At 47.3% G+C, this 14,099-nt stretch overlaps 1 protein-coding gene across 1 annotated transcript in view; it reads right to left on the bottom strand.

Moving 5' to 3' along the window:
* Nucleotides 1-494: 494 nt before the first annotated feature.
* LRRC38 (leucine rich repeat containing 38) overlaps nt 495-14,099 on the bottom strand; it is a 31,546-nt gene continuing 17,941 nt past the window's right edge. The window contains exon 2 of the mRNA XM_059038016.2: nt 495-1,833. Coding sequence (XP_058893999.1) covers nt 1,580-1,833 — 254 coding nt within the window. The 3' untranslated portion in view covers nt 495-1,579. The remainder of the gene's footprint in view (nt 1,834-14,099) is intronic.

Raw genomic sequence — 14,099 nt, 5'->3', positions numbered from 1 at the left:
TTTTCTCCTGCCCTCAAACTAGAACTCAACCATTGCCTCTCCTGGCTATCAGGCCTTTGGACTCGGACCAGAACTGCACCACCAGCATTCCTGGGGTCTCCAGCTGGCTGGCTGCAGACTGTGGGACTTCTCAGTTCCCATAACTGCCTGAGCCAATTCCTTACAAGGCAGACAGATAGATAGATAGACAGAGTTCCTATTGGTTCTGTTTGTCTAGAGAGCCCTGGCTACTATACCCTTCCGTCTACTCTTGACTGGCTCCCCCCAGCTACTCTCTGTCACAAGGCCTCATTTATCTCCTTCATGGCGCTTATCACTACCTGCAATGATAGTTTTGTTTACTTGTTTGTTTTGTATTCTACCCATAAGATTACTGAGGCCCAAGCGAGCCGGGGCCCCATCTTCCTTCTGGAAGGTGTACCCACAATCCCTGGACCAGGGCACTTAGCAAGCACTCAGTAATTCTCTGTGCAGGCAAAGACGCAAGAGAGCAATGAGGAAGAAACATAAGGAATATATTATGGGAAACAATGGAGAGATGCTTCCCCAAATATCCCAGGAGCTTCTCACCAGCTCCGCGTCTAAGTGTCAGTCCCCAGCAAGGCCCGACGCTGCTGATACCCACCATCTTCCATCAACCTGCTGGGTGCATGGCATTGTTTCACACTGTCTCTGAACCAAAGTGCTGCAGTCCACATCCTGGAAAACACTGCCTGTCACAGCCGATGCTCCAAAGAATGTCACACACGCCCTAAGGCCACTGATGGAGGTTTTTCAGAAGCCAAGTCCCAGGTTGTTTTGTTTTGGGTTTTTTTAACATTTTATTGGTCCGATATAACCTGCTGTTTGGAATCCTGGCCTCCAGGAAAGTTAATCACAAGTTCTGGAGATGGTAAGTCTGGAACGGTGCCAGCACAGAGAACGAACAGGCGCTATTCGGCTGCGGAGGGACTCAAGGCTGAAGGAGGTGGCGGGGCAAGATGGAAACAACTTGGCTGTACTTCAGAGGGAAGAGTGAAACACCCTTTGGCCAGGTCTTAGCTTTTTACTCGGTGCCATTTTAGCCAGAAATGGGGTTGTTCTCTGCGTTACACCCCAAGGTGGCCGAAGCCTATTCCAGAAGGGGCAGAAGTCCTGCTCCCATGGAGACGGACCTGAACTCCAATCGCCACCGTCTAGGCTGCTGCCTCTCAGGAGGCAGGAGAAGCTGCCTGGTCCTGCGGTCCGGGTCAGAGACATGGACAGAACAAAGTCATCTTTGCAGGTGAGAGCCGCCAGTCCTCACATCCCCTGCGCTGTTTGCAGCTGTCAGCTCTGAAACCTGACTCGGTCATCTTCTCCCCACACGCACCTCAGGCCGGAAGGCAAGCTCTCCTCGGGGCATCCTTCCTGGGCTCCTTCACTCTGTGGATTCTAAACTCTGAGATCAGAGGTCTCAGCGGGTGCGCCCAGGGGGCAAGGCTCAGAGCAGGCACCGCTCTGGTCACCGATGGTCAATTCTTCTCCGTTTTCAGCCTTTTCCTCGGAGGAGAGCCACCGGCTGGGGTTCTGGAGAGCGAGGAAAAGGGGTGCGGGCGGCTCAGTCGTCCTCATCCTTATCTTCGTCCTCAGTGTCTTTGTTGGGGGCGCACCTCTGGAAGCACTGCACCACGGTGGCCAGAAAGAAGCTGGAGATGATGGCGGCGATGGACACAGCCACGCCAGAGAAGATGATCATGAACAGGTCTGTGAGGGAGAGGCTGAACTTGCACTCGCTGAAGCTGGCCTCCGACAGCTCTTGCAGGAATATCCTCCTGTTCCCCACGGGCAGGGAGCACTGGATTTCGTCAAGGCCTGTGAGAAAGGCAGGCAGAACGAGAGAGAGGTTTAGGCTGCAGCCCAGGATTGCCTACAAGTGAGCAAGGTGAGTGCTTACCCGGTGCAAAGCAGGCGCCTGCCCCCAAACACAAAAGGGGGAAAAAGTTGACTTGGATGCAACGTAAACGTTTGCAAAACGCCTCAGGGGAATCACATGGAGGAAACCAGAATGTGATGCTTTCCCTTACTTTAAGGTGTGGCACTCCTGATTTTGAATCACTCAAGGGGGCGATGGAAGGGAGCATAATCTTTTTAGGGTTTAGAAGCTCTGTAGACGGAATCCAGATCTGTTAATACCCAGCGCCCTCGGGGCAGAGGGCGGGGCAAGGCTGTGGGATGCGGAGGGGCGGTGCCAACCGGTGGCCAGCCTCCTTTCCACTGCCACCCAGGAGAAACTGAACAGAGGATCAGTGTAGCACTGTAGAAACGCCACTCACTACCCTAGAAGGGTTTTCCCTTGGCAGGAGTGGGGAAAATAAATATGCAGTTATGATGCTTGCATGAGCTCCTCTGTGCTTCAGAATCACCTGAACACTATACCGAAATCCAGATTCCCAGGCTCCGCCCCCTGGAGAATCCAGTTCAGCAGGCTGCACTGGGGCCCCAGCCTCTGCAGTTTTAAAATCCGGGTGATTCTGATGATGCTGGTCCACGAGGCACACGTGAGAAACATTATCTTCTAGCTGGTGAGAGAGACTGTGATGGGTTTGAGAGAGAGTTCCTGGGACACCCACCCCACTGCAACCAGAAGATCCCTTGTAAACTCTGTTTTATATATTGGGGTTCCCTTGAAGATCTCACTTGAAAAGTGTTTGGCTAATTTAAAAAGAAGTTTCAAATCCACAGGTCAAAAACATGTTACGTCTGGGTATGTGCTGAGACGGTGCTTCATAGCAACAGCAATAAATGCAATCAATCTAGAGCTTACCATGGATGGGCCAGGCACTGTTCTAAGCACTTCACACAATAAATTGTTTAATCCTCACAACTCCGGGAGATAGGTCCTGCCATCATCCCCATTTTACAGATGAGGAAACGGGCTCAGAGAGGTAAAGTAACTTGTCCAAAGCGGCACAGCTAGTAAGTGGCCTAGCTTGGACTCTAACTCAAACAATTTGCCTCCAGAAACCTGGCCTGCAGCCACTGTGCCTCCAAAAGGAACAGAAAGCAGGTGTGGGGCTGGACAGGAAAGCCAGGAAGAGAGGGGCCAGGGACACAGGAAGCCAACATTGTCTTTCCGTGGCTGCCACCAAGAGGAGTGGTGGTGACAGCAGTTGTCGGTCACCTGGGAGTGAGGGACATGTTCCTAGTGTAATGGATTTATGGCATTTTAGAGATACTGCTGTATGACTGCTCCTTTATCAGTTAGCTGTTCCTCTCGGGGTACCCCATCTGCCATCAAGTGAAATGGGAGGGCAGCTACGAGAATTGCAGGCTGGTGAATTTTGCCCCTTCTACTTACTCATAGGAGCCTAAAGCTGAGGCTTGCCTGGGACAAAGGACCATCTGTAGATAGGGTGTCAGCTAAGGCCTAAAGGATGAGGTGGAAGCAGCAATGGAAGAACAGTCCAGGTAGAGAAGAAGGAAGCTGGCAAAGAACTCGGAGTTCGGGGAACCGTGCAGCTGGGGCATCAGAGTGAGCCAAGGGGAATTCAGCATGAGCTGGGGTGGGAGAGAAGGGCATGTGCTGAGATGAAGCCCCTGAGAACCAGGGTCTTCAAATAAATACTATGAAGAAAGGCCCACCTCCACCCCCAATCCTGTTATGGACTGGATTGTATCTCCCCCCACCTCAAATTCATATGTTGAAGCCCTAACCTCCAATGTGACTATATTTGGACATAGGGTCTCTAGGGAGGTAATTAAGGTTAAATGGGGTCACAAGGGTGGGGCCCTGATCAATAGGACTGGTGTCTTTATAAGAAGAGGAAGAGATAACAGAGAGCTCTCTCTTTCTCTCTGTGTGTGCACAGAGGAAAGGCCATGTGACGAAACAGCGAGAAGGTGGCCATCTGCAAGCCAGGAAAAAAGGCCTCAGCAGAAACCAAGCCTGCACACACCTTGATCTTGGACTTGTAGCCTCTGGAACTGTGATAGAATAAATTTCTGTTGTTTAAGCCACCCAATCTGTGGTATTTTGTTATGGCAAGCCTAGTAGACTAAAAACAATCCTCACTGGACAAGAACAAAAGATACAGACTTGTGTTAGTATTAAAAGCTCTAAAGACTGTTCGTTATCGAGCATAATCTGCACATCCTGATGGATGTACAATAGGAACTCCATACAAAGTCAAGTTACTGTCATAATTTCACAAACTTCGAATGTAAGAAAATGCATGATATTAAAATGCATAACAAGGTCAGACCTGTTTTTGATCTGGAAGAGGAGAGAAAAATAAAGTAATAGTACCTAATATTCATATTGCACTTACTACATGCAAACACTGTTCTAAGTTCTATATGCATATTAACTCTTAATTCTCACAACTCTTATTACACCCATTTTATGAACGAGAAAACTGAAGCACAGAGAATTTACACACCTTGCCTTCAGCAACACAGCTGCACAGGGACGTGAAGACACCGTTTTGACATTAAGCTCACCTGACTGCAATTTCTGTTTATCTTTGGCGACCTTTCAGTTCTCAGGAAACCTTCAATTATTCTCTTTTTCAGTGCTTCCTGGTTTCAGAAAGCTGCCTTCAACCCATATCCAGCATAATCTGAAAGTCAGAAGGCTTCCTCACACCCCACTAATTAGCTGGTTTCTGTTCTGCAAAGAGCAGCCCTGCTAATTGCACAACAATCCTGCCACCACCCTTTGGGTCTTTATTGTGTATCTTTCCTTCTAGCTCAGAAACAGAAGGTGGAGGAAGAATGCCTGAGCTTCCTCCTTCCTTCTGTCCTGACCCATCTTTTATGCAGTCTATAGCCAAGCCACTGATGCTCTTCTCCCCATGGGAACTGTTGCTCAGCAACCATGCTCACGTTCCCTCCTCTCCCTGAATGGATGCCTACCTTAGATATCCAAGGAATTAGCTGGACCAAAGCTCTGCAGGTTTCTCCAGTTTACACTTGACTACGTTTTTGACGATTTCTTTTCTTAAGCCAAACTTTTGTTTACTTCTGAGCATTTTAAATGCTCAGAACATATCCAAGGAATATCCAAGGAATAGATATCCAAGGAATTAGCTGGACCAAAGCTCTGCAGGTTTCTCCAGTTTACACTTGACTACGTTTTTGACGATTTCTTTTCTTAAGCCAAACTTTTGTTTACTTCTGAGCTTTTTAAATGCATTGGAACAGAACAGGAGAGCTTTATGAAGAGTTATTGTGGGGTTCCCTTGTAGACATTATTTCTTTCAATGGAAAAGCAGGAAAATCAATGGACCTGCCTCTTCTTAACATCCACCCCACCCCTCCCCGCCAGCCAGAGATGTTACAAAAATAAAAAAGATGGACACCGATGGACACCATTGGACTGCAGGAAGCTCAGGCAGTTTCTAAAACGAAGACAATATTTGCCATTTTCAAACCCATAACAGGTCATTATTACCGAGAGAAAAGGTCTAGAAGTCATTTTTTCAATGGGCTGTATTAACTGGTAAACACCACGCCAACAAAACAACACAAGCTCACAGAGCCTGCCATTCAAATCCAACCTTTGCTGGCCACGACTCCTCAAGTCGATTCTGATTTCTACGGTGTTCTTTGTGCCTTGAGATTACGCCTGGCGTTTTTAGAAAGCGACACTTTTAGAAACTGTCATCTCACATTTCTCTGTGGCTAGAGGAAACAGGTTTGCTTGAAAAACACCACACACAAGCCCACCAGGAGTGGGAGGCTCTGGACCCACGCTCAATGGAGCCATCACAAGATACACTGACCTAACGGGTTTTCGTAGCTCACAAAGGGCAGAGAAATGAGTGAGCAGGACCCAGCAGAGGGAGGCAGGGCGCCGCTGCCGGCTGCTCCTAGGACACAGTCAAGGCCGACTGCAAAACTCAGGAGTTGGAGTAATCTGACTTTGGGGTCCCCTCTTCTCTCCTGCAGGAGCTACTCTAGACCAGGGTTTCTCAACCTCGGCACTACCAACCTTCGGGCCTGGACGATTCTTTGAGGTAGGAGGCTGTCCTATATACTGCAGGATGTTTATCATTGTCCCTGTGCTCTACCCACTAGATGCCAGTAGCATCCCCACCCAGTGTGACAATCAATCACATCTCCAGACAGTGTCACATGTCCCCAGGAGGAGGTCGGGGGAGGAGACAGAATCCCCTGGTTGCGAACCGCTGCTTGAGACCAAAATGCTCAGCTAAGTAGGTAAGCTTCTAAGGCAGGGCTGCTCTTGGCTACTAGGCAGACATTTAGTTGTCAAATGGCTTTTAAATTCCTGCATTAAACAAAATGGGTAAGGCTTAATGCTAGATACCAAAAACAGAAAAGAAAAGAAAGGAGAGAGAGAAAGAAAGGACAAAAGAAAGAAGGCAGGAAGTGGGGGGGAGTGAGGGAGGAGAACAAAAGAGGAAGATGCAGTCCTGGCCTCAAGGAACTTAGGTCTAATAGGGGCAGCAGGACACAAGCATAAATAGTGGTATTTTAGGAGAGAGAGTGAGAAGTCGCACAAGAGGTCCAGTGAAAGCCAGAGAGAGAAGTTGCGAGGAGGGTGCGGGGTAGGGGTCTCTGGGGGGAGGCCCAGAGGGACACAGGGAGGACGGGTGGTCACGAGCACGTGGAGGGGAGGAGGGGAGTCCATGTCATGTCCCTACTTGATTTGGAATGTTCTCCCTCCTTTTCTGAGCCCACCTCCTCGGCTGTCTGAGTTAAGAATAGTGAACAAGGACCAGTATTTATGGGGCACTTCATGTGTGCCAGGCCCTACTCTTAGGGCTTTATACACATTAGCTCACTGAATCCTCAGGCCAACCCAAAGAGGAGCCTCCAGTCATCCCTACTTTACAGATGTTCAAACTGAGACACAGAGAAGTCAAGTGACTTGCCCAAGGCCACACCGCCAGGAAAGAGACAGAGCCTAGACGGACGCCAGCCACTATGCGTTCCCACACACTTTCCCGGGCAGGGAAACCTAAGGCTGCGGCAGCTCCACCCAGTGCCTCAGAGCAAGTTCCCTCCTCCAGGTAGCAGCTTATTTATTTATTTATTTTTTTATGGTGTACAGCATTTCTTTCTTTCTCTTTTTTTTAAACATCTTTATTGGAGTATAATTGCTTTACAATGGTGTGTTAGTTTCTGCTTTATAACAAAGTGAATCAGCTATACATATACATACATCCCCATATCTCTTCCCTCTTGCGTCTCCCTCCCACCGTCCCTATCTCACCCCTCTAGGTGGTCACAAAGCACCGAGCTGATCTCCCTGTGCTATGTGGCTGCTTCCCACTAGCTATCTATTTTATGTTTGGTAGTGTATATATGTTCATGACACTCTCTCACTTTGTCCCAGCTTACCCTTCCCCCTCCCCGTGTCCTCAAGTCCATTCTCTAGTAGGTCTGCGTCTTTATTCCTGTCCTGCCCTTAAGTTCTTCATGACCTTTTTTTTTTTTTTTTAGATTCCATATATACGTGTTAGGTTATAGTATTTGTTTTTCTCTTTCTGACTTACTTCACTCTGTATGACAGACTCTAGGTCCATCCACCTCACTACAAATAACTCAATTTCATTTCTTTTTATGGCTGAGTAATATTCCATTGTATATATGTGCCACATCTTCTTTATCCATTCATCTGTCGATGGACACTTAGGTTGCTTCCATGTCCAGGCTACTGTAAAGAGAGTTGCAATGAACATCGTGCATGACTCTTTGAATTATGGTTTTCTCAGGGTATATGCTCAGTAGTGGGATTGTTGGGTCATATGCTAGTTCTATTTTTAGTTTTTTAAGGAACCATACTGTTCTCCATAGTGGCTGTATCAGTTTACATTCCCACCAACAGTGTAAGGGGTTCTCATTTCTCCACACCCTCTCCAGCATTCACTGTTTGTAGATGTTTTGATGATGGCCATTCTGACTGGTGTGAGGTGATACCTTGTTGTAGTTTTGACTTGCACTTCTCTAATGATTAGTGATGTTGAGCATTCTTTCATGTGTTTGTAGGCAATCTGTATATCTTCTTTGGAGAAATGTCGTTTTAGGTCTTCTGCCCATTTTTGGATTGGGTTGTTTGTTTTTTTGATATTGAGCTGCATGAGCTGCTTGTAAATTTTGGAGATTAATCCTTTGTCAGTTGCTTCATTTGCAAATATTTTCTCCCATTCTGAGGGTTGTCTTTTCGTCTTGTTTATGGTTTCCTTGGCTGTGCAAAAGCTTTTAAGTTTCATTAGGTCCCATTTGTTTATTTTTGTTTTCTTTTCCATTTCTCTAGGAGGTGGGTCAAAAAGGATCTTGTTGTGATTTATGTCATAGAGTGTTCTGCCTATGTTTTCCTCTAAGAGTTTTATAGTGTCTGGCCTTACATTTAGATTTTTAATCCATTTTGAGTTTACTTTTGTGTATGGTGTTAGGGAGTGTTCTAATTTCATTCTTTTACATGTAGCTGTCCAGTTTTCCCAGCACCACTTATTGAAGGGGCTGTCTTTTCTACATTGTTTATTCTTGCCTCCTTTATAAAAAATAAGGTGACCATAGGTGCATGGGTTTACCTCTGAGCTTTCTATCCTGTTCCATTGATCTATATTTCTGTTTTTGTGCCAGTACCATACTGTCTTGATTACTGTAGCTTTGTAGTATAGTCTGAAGACCAGGAGCCTGATTCCGCCAGCTCTGTTTTTCTTTCTCAAAATTGCTTTGGCTATTTGGGATCTTTTGTGTTTCCATACAAATTGTGCAAGTTTTTGTTCTACTTATGTGAAAAATGCCATTGGTAGTTTGATAGGGATTGCACTGAATCTGTAGATGGCTTTGGGTAGCATAGTCATTTTCACAATGTTGATTCTTCCAATCCAAGAATGTGGTATATCTCTCCATCTGTTTGTATCAACTTTAATTTCTTTCATCAGTGTCATAGTTTTCTGCATACAGGTTTTTGTCTCCTTAGGTAGGTTTATTCCTAGGTATTTTATTCTTTTTGATGCAATGGTCTTTTAAAGAGATGTTCTAGAACTCTCCAGCAACCCTCCTGGTCCCCAGGCCCTGACCTGGCATAGCCTGGAAAGGTCAAAGTGCTGGCATAGCCTCTCCCTGGTCAGGAGAAGTGCTCCTGAATTGCCTACTCATATAAGTGGAATCATACAATATTTGTCATTTTGTGACTGGCTTATTTCACCTAGCATAATGTCTGCGAGGTCCAGCCATGTCGTAGCATGTATCAGAAGTTCCTTCTTTTTTAAGGCTGAATAATATTCCATTGTATGGTGACATCACATTTTGTTTATCCTTTCATCTACTGATGGGCACTTGGGTTGTCTCCACCTTTTGCCTATTGTAAGTAATGCTGCTATAAACCTTGGCATACAATAGACTTGTTGAAGTCTCTGCTTTCAATTCTTTTAGGTATATAACTGAGAAGTGGAATTGTGGGATCATATTGTAATTCTACATTTAATTTTTTGACGAACCACCATAGTGATTTCCGCTATGGCTACACAGTTTATACTCCCATAAACAGTGCACAAGGGGGGCCTTCCCTGGTGGCGCAGTGGATGAGACTCCGCACTCCCAATGCAGGGGGCCCGGGTTCGATCCCTGCAGGGAACTAGATCCCACATGCATGCTGCAACTAAGAGTTTGCATGTCACAACTAAGGAGCCCATGTGCCGCAACTAAGGAGCTGGTGAGCTGCATCTAAGGAGCCCACGAGCCGCAGTTAAGGAGCCCACCTGCTGCAACTAAGGAGCCCATGTGCTGCAACTAAGGAGCCAGTGAGCATCAACTAAGGATCCCTGGAGCCACAACTAAGGAGCCCACCTGCTGCAACTAAGGAGCCCACGTGCTGCAACTAAGGAGCCGGTGAGCCGCAACTAAGGAGCCCTGGAGCTGCAACTAGGGAGCCCGCCTGCCACAACTAAGACCCGGCACAACCAAATGAATAAAAATAAATAAATAAATATTTTTTAAAAAACAAAAACAGTGCACAAGGGTTCCAATTTCTCTATATCCTTGCCCACATGTGTTATTTTGCATTTAAAAAAATGGCCATCCTAATGGAAGTGAAGTAGTATTCATTTTTTTTTTTGGTGGTTTTGATTTGCATTTCTCTACTGACTAGTGATATCCAGCAACCTTTCATGTGTTTATTGGCCTGTTCCTTCTTTTTAAATGAAGGCCATAGTCCCCTAAACAGCCTGCATGGGGCATTTCATCAAGGATTAGCAGCCGTGTTGCAAAAGGTTGGTCCCAGGTAAGTCAAATCTGGGTAGAAAACAGGGCTGAGAAACCCTGGGGAAGACCCAGAGGCACACTGGGCAGATTTCTGAAAAGGAAGACTAGGCATATCTCCCAATCCAGTATCATTCACCTACTACTTCCGGAGCCTTCATCCATGCCCTAAACTGGGAAGAATGCGTGTGCAGGGGGGTGGGTAGCATTTATTGAGCACCTGTTATGTTCTGATGCAGTGCACACCCCTTAACGCATGTCATTTATAGTTGACCTCCATCTGGGAGGTGACAGGCATTATCCTCAATTCATAGCTGAGGAAGCAGGTCTCAGAAATCTTTGGCAATTCACGTACTGTTAAATAGGGAAGCCCGAGTTCAAACTGTCCTCTCAGTTTGTTTTTCCCGTCACTCTATGTTGTCTGTAATGCTGAAGAAAGTGACATCCTCAGCCTCAGGAAGCTTATAATCTGACAGGGGAGCCCAAACTAAAATACATCAAGCAATGGGGAAGAAGACAATAGATGATTGAGACTCGACTTTGGGCTTTACAAGTTCAGAGAATGAAGAGCCAGGGTGTGTGGAAGGTCTGCTAATACTCATCCATGTTTATGCAATGAACACATACCTCTGAGTTCAGGGGATTACTGGGGAGGAATGAGAAAGGCATTGCAGGCAAGAGGCCCGGGTGGAATCTGGAAGAGTGGGTGAGAATGACATAAGAGGCGCCCTCCTGGGCTAGAAGAGCGCCCCCCAAATACAATATCTTCCCAAATGGCTGCCGCTGGCTGACGTCCAGTGGCTGCGTGTGGAATCGATGGAGCATCATTGCCAGGATCTGAGAATCTGGATTATGAGTTTAAAGGGTGGCAGCCCTGAGCCAGGCTCAGGCTGCAAAAGATTTTTTTTTTTTTTTTTTTGTCAAAGCAACAATAGTGGTCTTTTTTTTTTTTTTTTTTTTTTTTCTGTGGTACGCGGGCCTCTCACTGTTGTGGCCTCTCCCATTGCGGAGCGCAGGCTCCGGACGCGCAGGCTCAGCGGCCATGGCTCACGGGCCCAGCCGCTCCGCGGCACGTGGGATCCTCCCGGACCAGGGCACGAACCCGCGCCCCCCGCATCGGCAGGCGGACTCCCAACCACTGCGCCACCAGGGAAGCCCCAATAGTGGTCTTTTATCTTAAGAATCAAAAAAAAAAAAAAAAAAACATTCAAATCAGCAGATAAGGCAATGTTGTCACATGGAGACAACTGTCGGGCTGCCCTAATGAGACAGGACACATGCTGTGAGGCTGCTGGCTCATCCGTGTCACCTGCTGGCCCCTGTGCAGGTGTGTGAGCTTGTAACCCCCTGGGGCAGTGGGTTTCGGCCTGTCCTGCATCCCAGAGGCAGCCAGGGACTGCAAGGCATGGGCATAAGTTTAGGGTAAGACCATCTGCCTGTGACTAAGATCTCTCGGAAGCCTAGAGTCTACAGCTATGATCCTCAGGCTTTTGACTTTTACATAATGGTAAAAAAATTTTTTTTAAATAAGAAATAGAGGAGACTGACACAGGGCTGCAGCTGATAATTCTTCTCAGGACATTAAACACACACACGCCATCATCATTTTATAAAAGAGAGAACATTTGTACACCAGTAAAGTTAAGAAAGGCAGGATAACAGCAAATCAGTTAATACATTGGCCTTAAAAAACACTCACCTGGGCTTCCCTGGTGGTGCAGTGGTTAAGGGTCCGCCTGCCAATGCAGGGGACACGGGTTCGTGCCCTGGTCCGGGAAGATCCCACATGCCGCGGAGCGGCTGGGCCCGTGAGCCATGGCCGCTGAGCCTGCGCCGTCCGGAGCCTGTGCTCCGCAACGGGAGAGGCCACAACAGCGAGAGGCCCGCGTACCGCAAAACAACAACAACAACAAAAAAACCCACTCACCACAGTGCCCTCATTGCTCTCATTTTGCCTGGAAAAAAATGACCACTGGAAAAGGGCCACATTTGGGAAACATCGTCATATTGCGTACTCTCTATCCCACCGGGAACAAGAGCCCGGAGACTGCTTCCTTATTCTTCAAGACCAGAGGTACAGCTGCAAACTACAGCTCCAGGCCCAAATCACCCTTCCTTCCCTCTCCTATATGTATTTGTGAATAAAGTCTTATTGGAACACAGCCAGACCCACTGGTTTACACATTATCTAAGGCTGCTTTTGAGCTACAATGGCAAGTTTGAGTAGCTGCAAGAGATTCTATGGCTCATGAGACCTAAAATATTTACTATCCAGCCCTTAATAGAAAGTTTGCCAACTCCTGTTCAAAACTCAACCCAGGAAACGCCTCCTCTGAGAAGCCTGCCCTGAATGCTTCCTGTGTTCCCCCTTCCCCTGAATCAGACCCCTCCCTTCCTGGCCCCCCACACCTCCTCCAAAAAAGTCAACTCTTCCACGGGGCGGCCTGTGTCTCTCACGTCTGCAGACACAGCTGCCAGCTCAGGGCCTGGCACACAGCACACGAACATCAGGAAAACTGGGAAAATCTAAAACAACTCAGAAATATCTGGGTGAGAAGGATCCTGGTGCATGGTTCCCAGCTGGGGTCCTGCAGGTGGGCTGGGGTTCTGTAAGCAAGGACTAGTTGTCAAAAAGTCAATCAGTCACTTGCCCGTGAGAAGGCCACAGGGGCTATTTACTCAAACATGCAATTTGGTAGACAAAATCTTTCAAACTCAGGGTCTGGAAACATTAATACAATAGGTTCTTTAGTGGCAAAAATGTTGGGAGCTATCAATTTTTGTGATTTGTCTGTCTTCTTCAGTGAAGTGCATCCAAGATGCGGAGACCTCTTCCTATTTATTACACATGATTTCTGAAATAATACTAGTGATAGCTGGTGGGTTCCATAGATAACTCAGTTCCCGCCCTGAGTGTGGAACTGAATGATTGAGAGACACGGGACTCAGAGGAAATAGGTGAGAACGTCAGTTTTGTTACTGATAAAACTGCAGGAGCCTATGCTGTCCTCCTGTGTCTACCCTACTGGCTGCCCCAATTCTCCCTTCAGCAGCCAGAATGAGTCTTTTACAGAAAAACTTATATCCCATCATTCTCCTGCTCAACACCTCCCACCGCCCCCATCACTAAGGCTCCTCATCTTTCCCAAAGTGAAATCCACAATCCTTACCACTGTTCCCGCAACCCCCTCACTCCACCTTGCTTGCCATTCCTCAGACCCCCCCATGCACAGGCCTGCCTCAGGGCCTTTGCACCTGTTTCCTCTGCCTGGCTCACTCCACTTTCTTAAGGTCTCTGCTCAGAAGTCACTTTATCAGAGATGATGTCACTTTATCAGAGATGCTCTCCCCAGCCCCACGATCACTCCCCATCCTCTGTACCTGGCTTTATTTTTCTCTATGGGACCACCTGACATGGTATATGTGTATCTATCTGTTTATTTCCTGCTGCCCCTCTCCACTCACTTGTCAGCTCTGGGAGGTTGGGCTTTTGGTTTTGTTCCCTGCTGTATTCCCAGTACCTAGAACTTTCAAAAGTATTTTTGAATGATGTATGAATAAAGACAGGATTGGGAGAGTGTGGCTTAGCTGCGTGGCCACAGAGGGGTTCCTAGACCACCTCCCCAAACAGGCAGTCCATCCCACCTAATGGCTGATGGTGCTGGACAAGCACGGGTCCCTCCCTTGCAGGACAGAAGTCCTTTACTCTCAATTCATCGCCATATACCTTGCAGCTCGCTAGGAGGAGGAAGAAGCTGTATGTATTTCTCCCATGCTTTTCCCTCTTGGGAGGTGGAAACATTCACCGCTCTTTGGACACAGGTGGAGAAGAACAATGAAGCTCAGCAAAGAGTGAGGGCAAATCAGCTAACGCCCTGCAGCCGTAACACATGCCGGATAGTCTT

This window comes from Kogia breviceps, chromosome 1, assembly GCF_026419965.1.
Source record: "Kogia breviceps isolate mKogBre1 chromosome 1, mKogBre1 haplotype 1, whole genome shotgun sequence".
Lineage (NCBI taxonomy): Eukaryota > Metazoa > Chordata > Mammalia > Artiodactyla > Physeteridae > Kogia > Kogia breviceps.
This window is presented reverse-complemented; position numbering and strand designations above follow the sequence as displayed.